Source organism: Hyperolius riggenbachi, chromosome 1, assembly GCF_040937935.1.
Source record: "Hyperolius riggenbachi isolate aHypRig1 chromosome 1, aHypRig1.pri, whole genome shotgun sequence".
Lineage (NCBI taxonomy): Eukaryota > Metazoa > Chordata > Amphibia > Anura > Hyperoliidae > Hyperolius > Hyperolius riggenbachi.
In genome coordinates, this window is record NC_090646.1 from 239766168 (window position 1) to 239782211 (window position 16044).

Here is a 16044-nt window from a genome sequence, read left to right on the forward strand (position 1 = left end):
CCATGTGCGGTAACTTTTTTTAGGTGAAAATGTATCAACTCAGGCAGCACCGCTAGTTTAGTACGGGAATTCCCCGATCTTTTATCGCAAGTGTAAACTTTTTATGAATTAGCACACAAAAGTCTAAAATACCGATGCAGTGTTTTCCATCCAAGATTTTTTTTTTTTTTTTTTTTTTTTTTTTTTTTTTTCCCGCAAATGTTTTATGAATAGAGCCCAATTATCACACTTTTACAGCATGAGGCAATTTAGGGAGGAAAAAAATTGTGAATTTCAAAATTGAGATATTTTGGTCGGTCTTTATCACTACGTAAATTACCTCATGCAGTAACTCATTGTGAATAGAGCCCAATGTTTTACAGAAACACATTTGTGCCTCAGAAACAGCACAAGCATTACATAACAAGTATGGGGTTTCAACAACCCTATACGGCAATCAGGCGTACACACAGTAATTATATTAAAAACCAGAATTGCTGCTTTACCCTACCCTTTTTGTTTGTTGTTCTGTTGCACTCAAATGTGATTGGTTGTTGCAGGAAAACAAGGACTTGATGACAGGGTTCCCAGTTTTATCAATCATTGACAGAGGCTGGGAGTGACCATTCTACTGCTGCCTTGTATTTAAGCTGTGAAAGTATTTGGCATCTTCTCTACAAAAGACACTTCGTGTGGAAACTACACTATCAAAATGGGAACTGCAGGAAAAGTAAGATTATTTAAATCAATTGTTTTAAAATAATTGTGCATATTTACGCTGTCCTTAAAACAATGACTTTGCAGACAGCAGACTGTAGGGATAGAAGAGAGAAAGCATTATAACATAATTATTTACAACACAATAATTTGCAAAAGTCTGTTAGTTGAAAGCTGATGCCTAGTGAAGAATTATGAAAGCTTTTATTGATTTTAGAGAAAATATTTGATTGTTTATATCTCTCTCTGCTTTTAATACTACTGGCTGAGAACATGTAAACCAGTTCTGATAATGTCAATATAGTAAACGAGCTTGTGATATGTGCTTGTTGCAGCCATGTGACAGAGAAAAGCCTAATATCATACACCTCAGAAATCACAACTGTGTTCCTTCATTTTACTTCAGTAAGGCCTAGTGCACACCAGAGCGGTTCGGCAGCGTTTTCAGATCTGATGTGGAAACGCTAGGGTAATGTATTTCAATGGGGTGGTGCACACCAGAGCGGGAGGCGTTTTGCAGAAACGCATACTCCTGGGCTGCTGTAGATTTTGGATTGCGGAGGCGTTTCTGCCTCATTGTAAAGTATAGGAAAAACGCAAACCGCTCTGAAAAATGCTACATCAGAGCGGTTTGCCAGGCGTTTTTGTTACAGAAGCTGTTCAGCAACAGCTTTACTGTAACAATCTGTAATCTGCTGTACCAAAAACCGCAGCACAAAACCGTAAAACGATTCAAAATAAGAAAAACGCAGCTAAAAACGCTAGCGTTTTGCAGATCTGCTTGCGGTTTTTGGTGTGCACCAGGCCATAGTGACTATATTCAACACACACTGAAACAAATAATTTTAATAAAGTTAAATTGCAAAAAAAAACAACTCACAATTGATGGCAACTTTTAAGTCTAAGCTTTAAATCACACACTTAATTTTTAATAAATCTGCTTTATTTTTAGTGTTGACACTGTTTAGCTCAGGGGATCATTCAGAAACAGTGTTATCAGTCTACCGACAGACTGTATACACGCTCTACTATCGCTGGAACGCCCGCCCAGTGGGAGGGTCTGACGGACCCGTTGTTTCTTATAGTAGTGCGTGTGTACGCACCTTAAGGCCTCTTTTCCATGGATGTGTGCTCAGCAAGCAGTTTGAGAGGCTTTTCACTGCCTATCCACTGTTCTTGGAAAAGGGGCCTTAAAGAGGAACTCTGGCGAAAATGTAATAAATTAAAAAAAAAAAAAACAACCTTCATTTTTAGAAGAATTATGTATAAATGACAGTCAGTGTTTGCCTATTGTAAAATCTTTCCTTTCCCTGATTTACATTCTGACATTTATCACATGGTGACATTTTTACTGCTGGCAGGTGATGTCAGTGGAAGGAGCTGCTGCTTGCTTTTTGGCTGTTGGAAACAGCTGTAAACCGCTATTTCCCACAATACAAGGTTCACAGACAGGAAACTGCCAGGACCATGGTCCTGACATCACACTGTGGGAGAGGTTTCACAGCAATGTCAGCCATACAGAGCCCCGATGATCAGTTTGTGAAAAGGAATAGATTTCTCATGTAAAAGAGACCATCAGCTACTGATTGGGATGAAGTTCAGTTCTTGGTTACGGTTTCTCTTTAACCACTTACCGACCGCCCACAGCAATGCGCCCATCGGCGGCGGCGGGCGTGGTTATACGGCGATCGCGCCATTTGTGACGCGATCAGCCGCCGGCGACAGGCTTCCCCCCCCCCTGCGCAGTAACCCGCCGGCCGTTCGGAAGCGCCGGCGGGTTACTAGATGCCTGATCGCCGCTACAAAGTGTATAATACGCTTTGTACTGTATACAAAGCGTATTATACAGGCTGCCTCCTGCCCTGGTGGTCCCAGTGATCGAGGGACCACCAGGGCAGGCTGCAGTCACGCAGGTAAGCACCCAAGCACACTGATCTGCCCCCCCCCCCCCTCTGATCGCCCACAGCACCCCTCAGACCCCCCCCTGCCCACCCCTCAGACCCCTGTTTACACCCAATCACCCCCCTAATCACCCATCAATCACTCCCTGTCACTATCTGTCAGCGCTATTTTTTAAATTAGTCCCTAAACTGCTCCCTGGGGGCTCCTGATACCCCCCCCCCTCCACACCCTCGGATCCTCCCCAGACCCCCCCCCCCCCCCCCCCGTGTACTGTATACATCTATCCTCCCCTGTAATCACCTGTCAATCACCACCTGTCACTGCCACCTATCAGATCAGACCCTAACCTGCCTCTTACGGACATCTGATCACCCTCCCACACCATCAGATCGCCCGCAGACCTTCCCTCAGATCACCTCCAAAGTGCATTGTTTACATCTGTTCTGCCATCTAATCACCCACTGATCGCCCATCAATCACCACCTGTCACTGCAACCCATCAGATCAGAAAAAAATCTTTGCAAGATGCTGCACACACAGATGCTGTACAGACCCAAAAGATCAGTATCTGCAAAAGATCTGTTCCTGCCAAAAATCCATTCCTGCAAATTGCAATGATAGTCTATGAGATCTGCAGATCCTCATACACACATGATTTAACGGACATTCATCTGCAGATCAAATCCACCAGGATGGATTTTCAGATCTGCAGATGATTGCTTGATCTGCAGATGAATGTCCGTTAAATCATGTGTGTATGATGATCTGCAGATCTCATAGACTATCATTGCAATTTGCAGGAATGGATTTTTGGCAGGAACAGATCTTTTGCAGATACTGATCTTTTGGGTCTGTACAGCATCTGTGTGTGCAGCATCTTGCAAAGATTTTTTTCTGATGTGGAGTTCAGCTCCACAGAAAAGACTGTGTAGAGTATGGCTCTCATACTACATGAAGGGTGGTTGAATGGTCTGTGATCTTTCATTTTCCAAAGACTATAGTCTGATGTGTGTATGCACTCTTAAAGAGGAACTCCAGTGAAAATAATGTAATAAAAAAAAAGTGCTTCATTTTTACAATAATTATGTATAAATGATTTAGTCAGTGTTTGCTCATTGTAAAATCTTTCCTCTCCCCGATTTACATTCTGACATTTATTACATGGTGACATTTTTACTGTGGGCAGGTTATGTAGCTGCTTCTAGCTGTTTTGTCTGTTAGACAGCTGTAAACAGCTAATTCCTGTCTGTGAACATTGTTACATTGTGGCAGTTTGCCCAGAGTACCGCGGTACCAGAGTTTCTTGTGGGAGGGGTTTCATCACAAAATCAGTCATACAGCGCCCCCTGATGGTCTGTTTGTGAAATGCAATAGATTTGTCATGTAAAAGGGGGTATCAGCTACTGATTGGGATAAAGTTCAATTCTTGGTCGGAGTTTCTCTTTAAGGCTCATACACACATCAGACTATAGTCTTTGGAAAATGAAAGATCACAGACCAATCTTACCACCCTTCATGTAGTATGAGAGCCATACTCTACACAGTCTTTTCTATGGAGCTGAACTTCCCATTAGAAAAAAATCTTTGCAAGATGCTGCACACACAGACGCTGTTCAGACACAAGATCAGTATCTGCAAAAGATCTGTTCCTGCCAAAAATCCATTCCTGCAAATTGCAATGATAGTCTATGAGATCTGCAGATCATCATACACACATGATTTAACTGACATTCATCTGCAGATCAAGCAATCATCCGCAGATCTGAAAATCCATCCTGGTGGATCTGATCTGCAGATGAATGTCAGTTAAATCATGTGTGTATGATGATCTGCAGATCTCATAGACTATCATTGCAATTTGCAGGAATGGATTTTTGGTAGGAACAGATCTTTTGCAGATACTGATCTTTTGTGTCTGTACAGCACCTGTGTGTGCAGCGTCTTGCAAAGATTTTTTTTTATGATGTGGAGTTCAGCTCCATAGAAAAGACTGTGTAGAGGATGGCTCTCATACTACATGAAGGGTGTAAGATTGGTCTGTGATCTTTCATTTTCCAAAGACTATAGTCTGATGTGTGTATGCACCTTAAGTTTGGACAATTCAGTGGAATATGCCACATAGTGTCACATAGCGCAAGCGATACCCATATGATGCAGGGATATATGCAACTGCGAAAGATGGCAGCGCTATACAAATACTAAATAATAATAATTTGCCTCACCAGGATTGCACTTTTATTTAGCTTTTTTCTGACAAGAAGACACAGACACCCAGCACTAGGGGAAGAGGGAAACAAAGGTGAATGAGGGAGGGCTGGTGCACACCAAGAGGGCTTCTGAGCGCTTTTCAAATCGACAGTGATTTGAAAAGCGCTGGGCTAATGTTACCCTATGAGGGTGTTCCCACAGCAGCGTTGTGATTTTTTTTCAAAATCACAAGTATACTGCATGTAGCATTTTTTTTTTTTGAGCGATTCATTCAGAAATCACTCTGAAAATCGCACTCACTAATTACTAGCAATTGCTATTGTGATTTTTGACGTGCAGCACTAGCCCAGAGAGAGGAGTGGAGAGAAAATGAGAATAGCCTGAGGTGGAGTAGAGAGCTTATCTGTATCGCAGTCCCACATCACACAGAGGCTACTTGCCTGTAATAGGACTCATGTCCCGCTGGTCTCTCACACAAGTCAGAAAGCAGCCCTCCTTTAGTCTAGGGACCGCTAACTTGTGACAAACAAAAATTCTATGAACTCACCATACTCCTAACAGAATACCTTGGGGTACCTTCTTTCTAAAATGGGGTCACTTGTGGTGTTCCTATACTCCCCTGGCATTTTAAGGGCCCTAAACCGTGAGGAGTAGTCTTGAACCCAAATGTCTCAAAATGACCTGTGAAATCCTAAAGGTACTCATTGGACTTTGGGCCCCTTAGCGCAGTTAGGGTGCAAAAAAAGTGCCACACGTGGTATCGCTGTGCTCAGGAGAAGTAGTATATTGTGTTTTGGGGTGTATTTTTACACATACCCATGCTGGGTGGGAGAAATCTCTTAATGGACAATTGTGTGAAGAAAAAAAAATAAAAATCAAAACATTGTCATTTACAGAGATATTTCTCCCACCTAGCATGGGTAAGTGTAAAAACACACTCCAAAACACATTATACTACTTCTCCTGAGTGCGGCAATACCACATGTGTTGAACTTTTTTGCAGCCTAACTGTGCTAAGGGGCCCAAAGTCCAATGAGCACCTTTAGGCTTTACAGGGGTGCTTACAATTTAGCACCCCCAAAATGCCAGGACAGTAAACACACCCCACAAATGACCCTTCAAGATATTCAGAAAGGGGCATGGTAAGTCTGTGGCAGATTTCCTTTTTTTTTTTTTTTTTTTTTTTTTGTCACACGTTAGCAGATGGAAACTTTTTTTTTTTTTTGGTTTCCGTGTCATTTTCCGCTAACTTGTGACAAAAAATAAAATCTATGAACTCGCCATGCCTCTCAGTGAATACTTTGGGATGTCTTCTTTCCAAAATGGGGTCATTTGGGGGGTATTTATACTATCCTGGAATTTTAGCACCTCATGAAACCTGACAGGTTCTCAGAAAAGTCAGACATGCTTCAAAATGGGAAAATTCACTTTTGGCACCATAGTTTGTAAACGCTATGGGCTCGTTTCCACTATTGCGGTGCGGAATCGCCTGGATTCCACCGCTGATGAAATCGCATGCGGATGCGATTCCCCATGCGTTTTTTTTGCCGCGAATTCGCATAGGTGAGGGTATATGTGATTTTAACCATTTCACTGCCTGTGTGAATTTACATTGGTACCTACGCGAATTTGCATGCGAATTCGCGGCAAAAAAACGCATAGGGAAACCGCATGCGATTTCCCTATTAAATACATTGCATGAAATTCGCATGCATTCCACTCGCAGGCGAATTCTGCGGCTCTTTTGTGCGTTTTTTCACCGCTGAAAAAAATGCACCTCAACAACGCTACAGTGGAAACAGGCCCATCCACTTGCATTACATGTGCGAATCCGCATGTGTTGGACACAAGTGGATAGTGGAAACGAGCCCTATAACTTTTACCCAAACCAATAAATATACACTGAATGGGTTTTTTTTTTTTTTTTTTTTAATCAAAAACATGTAGCACAATAAATTTGGACAAAAATGTATACAGACATTTTTTACTTTTATTTGACAAATTTTATCACAGAAAGTAAACAAAATCATTTTTTTGACAAAATTCATGTCTTTTTTTTGAGGAATATAATAAAAACTAAAACTTGCAGCAACAATCCAATAGCACCAAAAGAAAGCTGTATTAGTGACAAGAAAAGGAGGTAAAATTCATTTAGATAGTAGGTTGTATGACCGAGCAATAAACCGTTAAATCTGCAGTGGTCTGAATGGGAAAAAAAGGCTCTGGTCCTTAAAGAAGAACTCCAGTGAAAATAATGTAGTAAAAAAAAGTGCTTCATTTTTTTACCATAATTATGTATAAATGATTTAGTCAGTGTTTGCTCATTGTTAAATCTTTCCTCTCCCTGATTTGCATTCTGACATTTATTACATGGTGACCTTTTTACTGTGGGTAGGTTATGTAGCTGCTGTTAGCTGTTTTGGCTGTTAGAGACAGCTGTAAGCAGCTATTCCCTGTCTGTGAACATTGTTACATTGTGGCAGTTTGCCCAGAGTACCGCGGTACTCAGAGCTTCTTGTGGGAGGGGTTTCAGCACAAAATCAGTCACACAGCACCCCCTGATGGTCTGTTTGTGAAAATCATTATATTTCTCATGTAAAAGGGGGTATCAGCTACTGATTGGGATAAAGTTCAATTCTAGGTTGGAGTTTCTCTTTAAAGGGAAGGTTCAGGGACAATAAAAAAAAAAAAATCCAAATCCACTTACCTGGGGCTTCCTCCAGCCCGTGACAGGCAGGAGGTGCCCTCGGCGCCACTCCGCAGGCTCCCAGTGGTCTCCGGTGGCCGACCTGGCCAGGCCGGCGGCCAGGTCAGGCTTCTTCTGCGCTCCATTATGTGTTTCACGCCAGCGCGCTGACGTCATCGGACTTCCTCCGGGCTGTACTGCGCAGGCTCAGAACTACTGAGCCTGCGCAGTACAGCCCGGAAGACGTCCGACGTCAGCGCGCCGGCGTGAAACGCAGAAGAAGCCCGACCTGGCCGGCGGCCAGGTCGGCCACCGGAGACCACCGGGAGCCTGCGGAGCGGCGCCGAGGGCACCTCCTGCCTGCCACGGGCTGGAGGAAGCGGGTCTACATGAAAAGGGCGCCTGGTGGAGCCCATATATATATACCAACTTCGGCTACAAAAAAGACGCTTGGTGTAGCCCATATAAAAACTTCGGCTACAAAAAAAAACAAGGCGCCTGGTGTAGCCCATATAAAAACTTCGGCTACAAAAAAACTCCGGGATGTGTTAATTACTATTTCCCCTCCAGGCCGCCATGGATAGTGGGGGAATGAAATAATTCGGCTTACAGTGCTTGTAGCCCATATAAAAACTTCGGCTACAAAAAAAAGTCAATAATATGGGCTACAGAGGGGCACCTTACTGTAGCCGAAAAAAATATGGGCTACAAAGGGGAGCCCACTTGTAGCCTATATCAAAACTCGGGCGCCCTTTTCTACACCTTGTAGCCCATATTTCCAGAAATAACATTGATGTCTATGGCGGCGCCCTTTTCATACAGGCAGCTCGGGCGCCCTTTTCAACCGATCCCGGAGGAAGCCCCAGGTAAGTGGATTTGGATTTTTATTTTTATTTTTTTTATTGTCCCTGAACCGTCCCTTTAAGGGGCGAAAAGACTGTGGTGTCACGGAACAGCCGTGAGAAACGTGGGCGAATTGGAAGGATCCGTGCAGTCCAATTTCTGATCGCTTTCTGGCTAAATTTGTGCAGCCATTACAGGAATCAGAACTGGGTTTTTTTTTTTTTTTTTCTCTTTCCCTCCTTCCACCAAAAGGGCACTAGCCTGCTCCGGAGTGTCCCTGGCTTCAAGCTGTGCTGATGGCCCATCCATCAGGTATAGTTGATAAGCAGGATGGCAGAAGCAATCTAGTTGGGGGGAAAAGTCAGACCCTCTGGCTCCCTCCCAGCAGGGGAGCTGACACGTAGCTGGCTGCCCCCAAACTTCAAAGAGCCTTTGCCTGGGAATGACCTGATATAAATCCCAGAGGTATCTCCTATTCCATAAACTGCTATATGTGTCATATTTTCTGTGTTGCCAGGCTGGCAGACCCTCCAAACAGAGCATGCTTGGCCCTATCTGGCGCTGGTTCTGAAGAAGTTTCAGAACATTCTGAGGTAAAGACTGCCAGTTAGGCAGTTTGAAAGTGCCCTGATGATACCACAGGGGTCCCACCCCTCATGTTTGGTATCAGGCTGCTGGGTAAATCGAGACAGACCTGAAAATGTTAGTAAATCTGCCCTGACCTGTACGGTTCTGTGAGATAGAGCCCATATATGGTTAGATATGATTTCTGGTCCCCAGGACAAGGGGAGGACTCATCTCATATTCTAAGGGGGTGTGTGGCTCCCGCCCTCACTCCCTTCTACTGGATCAGGGGCATAAGAATGGCAGAGGGACAAACTCAGTGTCCTCCACCCTGAAACCTCATCCTGATTTCATATGTGCCAGCTTGAGGATATGCTGGCATCCACCTGGTCTGAAATCTGAACTTTGATTGAAACCAAGAACTTTACAAGTTTTCCCACAAAAGGACATCTTTCCCGGAACTAAGTATTTTTTTTCTCCCCTTTATTTCCATACTGTTATCTCATGTCTCAATTGTTGATTTTAATAATTTTCTGTATATATTAATTATTTATATTGCCGTGAATAAAGACTTTACCCAAAGTCATTCACTGTCCCGCTACCCTATTATTCAGCATACACAGGAACTGAACTCAGACTTCTGAAGAGACGCTACTATTGTTGTTATTAGCCGGACAGAATAGTGTGTGTTAACCGTTTTTTATTTGCAGGTCGAGAAATAACCAGTTAGTGAGTTCCTCTGTCTCAGAAAACAGAGGTGGTGGCAGTTATACCCTGAAATAGTGTGTAAAGTTGTAATAACTGTACCTCACAGGCTCCCTTCTGGTCGGCTGCTGCCCAAATTTCTGTCTGTTTCTGCGCAAACATCGCGACCAAAGCTTGCATGGTCTGTGTGCTGAAACCGATTGGAAGGCAATTTGCGGTCTGACCACTAGGGCTCCTGTGACACGTGGTCCTTAAGTGGTTAAGCTAAGTACACACTTTCGATAATTGCCGCCTGTCTGAGATCCGGAAACGGTCCCTCAGGGGGCGATTCAGGGGACCAATGCTTCAGGCTAGCAATGCATTCTGTTGCTGTGTTGTGGATTCCTGTGGGTGGCAGTGGCAAAAATAAAATTGCACTCTGTCCTGGATCTTAATGACCCCTGATGCCCAAGCAGGATCGATCGACAGCCTCTGTACACACACTCGATTATCGGCTGTGATAAGGTAGCGATGATTTATCCTAACCCTAGCCATCTAATGAAACAAATAAGTTCATACCAATTCCTAACTAAAGTATAATTGTCTATTTCTTTATTTTCCTTATCTTTAAGGGAAACCCCACAGCTGAAATGGTCATTATTGCCCATCAAGTATTTCTGTCTCCATGTGTCCAATGCCTGTATAACATATTTCACTGTTCCACTGCCTCTCTGTTGGTATCATCTTGGCACTATCTTCAATTAGATGCTCATACTACACGTACTGACAAGTCCTAACCATATAAGTGTGTTCTGCTCCTTGCTAAATACAACTGTAATCATGCTCTTAAAGCAAACAAACTGAAAAAGTCAAAATAAACACACACACACACACACACACCATACTTACCTCCCATGTAGTCCACTCATCGATTACTTTTCCCAGAACGTCTCAGGACAGCAACCCTGAGACTTGTCTCCCTCCAGGACCCACTGGACAGGAAGCTAGATAAGAATTTGCATAAAAGATTAGATAGGGATTAGTCAGGTATATATCACACAGTTTCCGCTTACCCGATCAGTTGTTATCCTGTCCAGCAGGATGCTAGGTGTGGGATATGGCTGGCCACCCATGCGAGTTGCAGGAGCCACGGCTGGTGTGATCCCCATGGTCTGCGCAGGCTAGTTGTCCTAGTGCGGGATCACTCTGCACGCTGTAGCCTTCCCCAAAGATGCGTGAGCGGAAGATCGGCGGAGTCCGGAAGTCCCGTCCGCGGATCACGTGATCAGCACCCACGTGACCAGAAGCCGGAAGCAGGAAGTTTCCTGGCCCGGCATGTGCTCCAGAGAGGCGTTCAGCACGGATTTCGCTGTGCAGCTGAGGTGGAAGCTGGCGTGACCACCAGGATAACAGGAGGAGCACAAAACTGGTAGGCTGTTTTCTGGTAGAGCCAATAATTATACTGTGGGCGGGCCAGTAAAAAACTGTGGAAACTATTTAAACTTTACTTAGTCACTCAGCGGTGTTTGTGACTATGGAGGCTGCCGCTGGATCTTCCTCCCAGGGCTCTGTGGAGTCAAGCTCCGTACCATCTCTGGTATGCATCAGTTGTGGTTCTGTGATTCATATTGGCTTATGTTAGAGGGTTATCAGGCTGATTGGGATTTTTGTCTTTGTGTTTATTTTTTAGCCTAAAACTCGAAAGATGGATGGAAAAGCAGAGTCTAAGGCTGATAAGACAGATCTTCCTAGCAAAACTGATAAGACTGACAGTGATAAATCTAGAGGCTCTGAAGTTAAATCAACTCACAAGCCTTCTAAAAAATGTGCAGTTTGCAAGGGTCATTTGTCATCTTCTTAGTCTAAACTGTTATGTCAGTCTTGTACAGATAAAGTTGTCAGAGAAGAATCTCCCTCAATGTTTAAAGATTTGAAAGGTTATATTAGAGCCGAAATCTCCTCAGCAGTTGAAACTATGAAAAGCTCAGCTACTTCTCCGGTGAGGTCAGATATGGCAGTTATACCCGGTCCCTCGGGCTCCATTGCTATTAACCTCCTTGGCGGTAACCCCGTGTGTGACACTGGGTAAGCCGCCGGAGGGTGTCGCTCAGGCCCTGCTGGGCTGATTTACATAATTTTTTTTTTTTTCAAACACACAGCTAGCACTTTGCTAGCTGCGTGTTTGGTCTGATCGCCGCGGCCGATGCGCCACTACCCGCCGCGGAAACAGGCCCCCCCCGCATACCCCTTGCGCAGCCTGGCCAATCGTGGCCAGGCTGCTCTATGGGGTGGATCGGGATTCCCTGTGACGTCACTCCGTTCGTTGCCATGGCGACGGGGGAAGCCCTCAAGGAAATCCCGTTCAGAACGGGATTTCCTTATGGGCAAGCGGCGCCGGCGGCTATCGGTAGGTACGGGGGGACGCCGCAGGGAGGGGGGGGGAAGCATGTAGCTAGCGCTAGGCTAGCTACATGCTAAAAAAATTTTTTTGAAAAAAACCCTCCCGCGGCCGCGCAGCCGCATTTATCATACCGCCAGGGAGGTTAAGCAGCCGGATCCGGCTCCTGAGGGTAGTCCTCCTAGTAAGAAGAGGAAATTACATGTTGTTGTCTCAGAAGAGTCAGAAAAATCTGAGGGAAAATTGGAAATTTCCTCTTTTGATGAAATACCTTCTGAAACGGATAAGGCAGAGTAAAAGTCATAAATTTGCCTTCTCCACTGACTTTATGAAGGAACTGTTAGAAGCCATGCACAAGGCAATGGGGATTACGACAGAAAAGTAAACATTAACACCCCTAGACCAAATGTATGAAACCTTATCTGAACCTCAGGTGTCATTTATTCCTGTAGTTCTGCGCCTGCGCAGTAGAGCCCGGAGGACGTCCGATGACGTCAGCGCGCCGGCGTGGGACGCAGAAGTTCCGGGCCTTGGAGCACAGAAGAGCCCGACCTGGCAGCCGGCCTGGCCAGGTCGGGTCGGCCACCGGAGACCACCGGGAGCCTGCGGAGCGGCGGCGAGGGCACCTCCTGCCTGCCACGGGCTGGAGGAAGCGCCAGGTAAGTGGAAATTGATTTTCATTTTTTACCCACCCTCCCTGAACCTTCCCTTTAAGGACATCATTAAGAGGGAATGGGACAATCCTGAGAAGAGAGCCTTCTGGCCGAAATCTTTGGCCAAAAGATACTCATATAGTTGAGAGGATCAGAAGTTTTAAGGAACCTCACCTAAACTGGACCCTTCTCTATCTAAGGTGTCCAGGAGGGCGGATCTGCAATTTGAGGATTTCGGTTGCTTGAAAGATCCAATTGACAAGAAAATGGATAACCTCTTGAGAAGGGCATGGAAGGCGGCTTTGTTAAACTTCAAGCCTTCTGGAACATCTACTGCTGTGGCTAGGTCCCTAAAGTTATGGCTAATGAAAGTACAATCACAGATAGCGTCGGGTACCTAGAGAAGAAATATTGAATGCCTTTCCCAAAATTCTACATGCTACTAATTATCTGGCCGATGCTGCAGATGACTCGGTACGTCTAACTGCTAGAACAGCTCTAGTAAATTCTGCTAGAAGAGGAGTATGGGTAAAGACCTGGCAGGGAGATACCTCTTCCAAATCTAAGCTATGTGGTATTCCATGTGAAGGCAGACTCTTATTTGGAACAAAGCTTGAAGAAACTTTGGATAGATCTGCAGATAGAAAGAGAAATTTTCCAGTTAAGCGGAGGAGTTTTCGTTTCAATCGTTCCTTTCGTCCGTCAGGAAAACAAGAAACAGAGAATAAGAATACCCAAAAGAGAAGGTGGGTATCAAAGCACAGCGACCAAGAGGAAATCCTTCTTACACTAATACAAACCCTCCATCAAAGCAATGACGCCAGGATCCCGGTGGGCAGCAGACTAGCTCACTTCTTCGAGAAATGGCAGGAGACATTCCAGAACAATTGGCTATTGAACATAATCCTACAGGGATACAAGATAGAGTTTATCAGGCGCCCACCGACACAGTTCTTTGTGAATCCCTCTCCAAGCACTCCAGATCAGGCACAGGCACTACTAAACGAAGTAAACTCTCTACTGGAAAAAAAGAGTCAGACAAGTCCCAAGATGCCAGGAAGGTCTAGGATTTTACTCTCCAGTTTTACTCATAAAAAAACCTCAAGGGAACTACAGGCTTATCCCGAATCTGAAAAGATTGAACAAAGCAGTCCGTTACAGGAAATTCCGAATGGACAACATTCGCTCAGTGTTAAATCTGCTACAAGAAGGCTGTGTGTTAACCTCGCTAGATCTCAAAGACGCATAATTGCATCTGCCGATTCACCTAGAATCACAGCAGTTCCTGAGGTTCGCAGATCTTCTACATGGAGAGGTAAGACATTTTCAGTTTAGTGCTCTCCCCTTTGGTTTATCTTCAGCCCCATGGCTGTTTACCAAAGTCATGGCAGAAGTTTTAGCGGTTCTGAGATTAGACTCTATCCAGATTATGGCCTACCTGGATGACTTACTTATTTGGGGTCCTTCTGTCCATTCAGTAAGACTCCAAACGGAGTTTACACTTAAGTTTCTGCAGTCCCTTGGGTGGGTGATTAATTGGGAGAAATCTTCCTTACAACCACAACAAAATATGGAGTTTCTTGGCTTTGAAATCTGTACTGCCAATAAAAGACTTGCTTTGCCTCCCAGAAAATCTACTGTTTTACTGAATTCTGTTTTTTTTCAGAGCATGAAGATCATTTCTCTAAGAAAGGCTATGGCATTGCTGGGATTATTGACTGTGTCGTTCCCTGCAGTGCAGTGGGGTCCACTTCATTCGAGAGTACTTCAAAGCTGGATTTTGTCCAAATGGGACAAACATCTGTCTTCCCTAGACAAGAAGTTTCAGATTCCCTGGAGTGTCAAACACTCTTCTCCAGGGCTGGCCCTAGACTTTTTGCCGCCTGAGGCAAATTTTTTAAAAAATTGCCACCGCCGCCCCTCCTCCCCCTCGGGGGGGCGCTCTGGGGGGCCGCCGAGCTGGAGGGGTAGCCGGCAGGACGGGAGTATTGGGCCAGCGGCGGGGAGGGGGGGGGGGGGGTCGGACCCCCCCTCCCTCGCCTGGGTCCCCCGTCCTCTGCTCCCCTCCAGCCTAAATAGAAGCAGCCGTATGTGTAAGAGGCACGGGCGGGGAGGACACTCACCTCTTCCCAGCATGCGCTCCACTGACATCACTTCCTGCAGCGTTGCAGGAAGTCATGTCAGTGGAGCGCACGCTGGAGCGAGGAGGAGGTGAGTGTCTCCCCGCCCATGCCTCTTACACATACGGCTGCGTCTATTTAGGCTGGAGGGGAGCGGAGGACGGGGGACCCAGGCAAGGGAGGGGGGGGGGTCCGACCCCCCTCCCCGCCGCTGGCCCAATACCCCCGTCCTGCCAGCTACCCCTCCAGATCGGCGGGCCGGCTCCCCGCACCCACGGGCGGGTGCCGCCCCTGGAAATTTGCCGCCTGAGGCAAAAGTTTCACCCCGCCTCATGAGCGGGCCGGCCCTGCTCTTCTCTGGTGGCTGGAGGCAAATCACCTCTCCAGAGGAAATCTGTGGGACTTTCCAACCCAGACTGTAATAACAGATGCAAGCTCCTGGGGTTGGGGAGCACATTTGAATACTCTTCTTGCACAAGGTCAGTGGTCTGCTCATCTTCACAGACGATCTTCAAACAGCAGGGAGTTGCAAACTGTATGGGAAGCTCTTCAGTCATTCCAGACTCAGGTTCACCAATCCCATGTGACTATTCGTACGGACAACAGTACAGTAGTGGCCTACCTGAACCGCCAGGGGGGCACCAGGAGCAGTGTTTTAAGGTCCCAGGCCCCAAAGATTCTTCATTGGGCAGAAAGGAATCTGCTTTCCCTAAAAGCGGTACATCTGAAAGGGACTCTGAACTATCTGGCAGATTATTTAAAGGGGAACTTCAGCCTAAACAAACATACTGTTATTAAGTTACATTAGTTATGTTAATTAGAATAGATAGGTAATATAATCTTTTACCCACCCTGTTTTAAAAGAACAGGAAAAGGTTTGTGATTCATGGGGGCTGCCATCTTTGTCATGGGGGCAGCCATCTTTTTGGTTGAAAGGAGGTGACAGGGAGCATGAGACACAGTTCCAACTGTCCTGTGTCCTGATAACCCCTCCCAGCTGCACATATTAGACTTCAAATGTCAAATTCAAAATTTAAAAAAAAAAAAAAAAATTGCACCAAAACAGCAGAATGAGAACAACATCAGAAATCCCATCATGCTTTGCACAGTATAAGGGGAAAACCGCCCGGGCAGTTTTCTTCTGTGCAGCTAAAAATGAGGCTTGTATAAGAGAAACAAAGTTCTGATGCTGTGAAACTGTTAGAGACTCTGTAACATTAAAAAACGCCCCTGGGGGGTACTCACCTCGGGTGGGGGAAGCCTCGGGATCCTAATGAGGCTTCCCACGCC

At 45.5% G+C, this 16044-nt stretch overlaps 1 protein-coding gene across 1 annotated transcript in view; it reads left to right on the forward strand.

The window, feature by feature from the left end:
• Window positions 1-630: 630 nt before the first annotated feature.
• The window catches only part of LOC137504061 (alcohol dehydrogenase 1-like), a 53729-nt gene continuing 38315 nt past the window's right edge, over window positions 631-16044 (forward strand). Inside the window, exon 1 of the mRNA XM_068231995.1 lies at window positions 631-709. Coding sequence (XP_068088096.1) covers window positions 692-709 — 18 coding nt within the window. The 5' untranslated portion in view covers window positions 631-691. The remainder of the gene's footprint in view (window positions 710-16044) is intronic.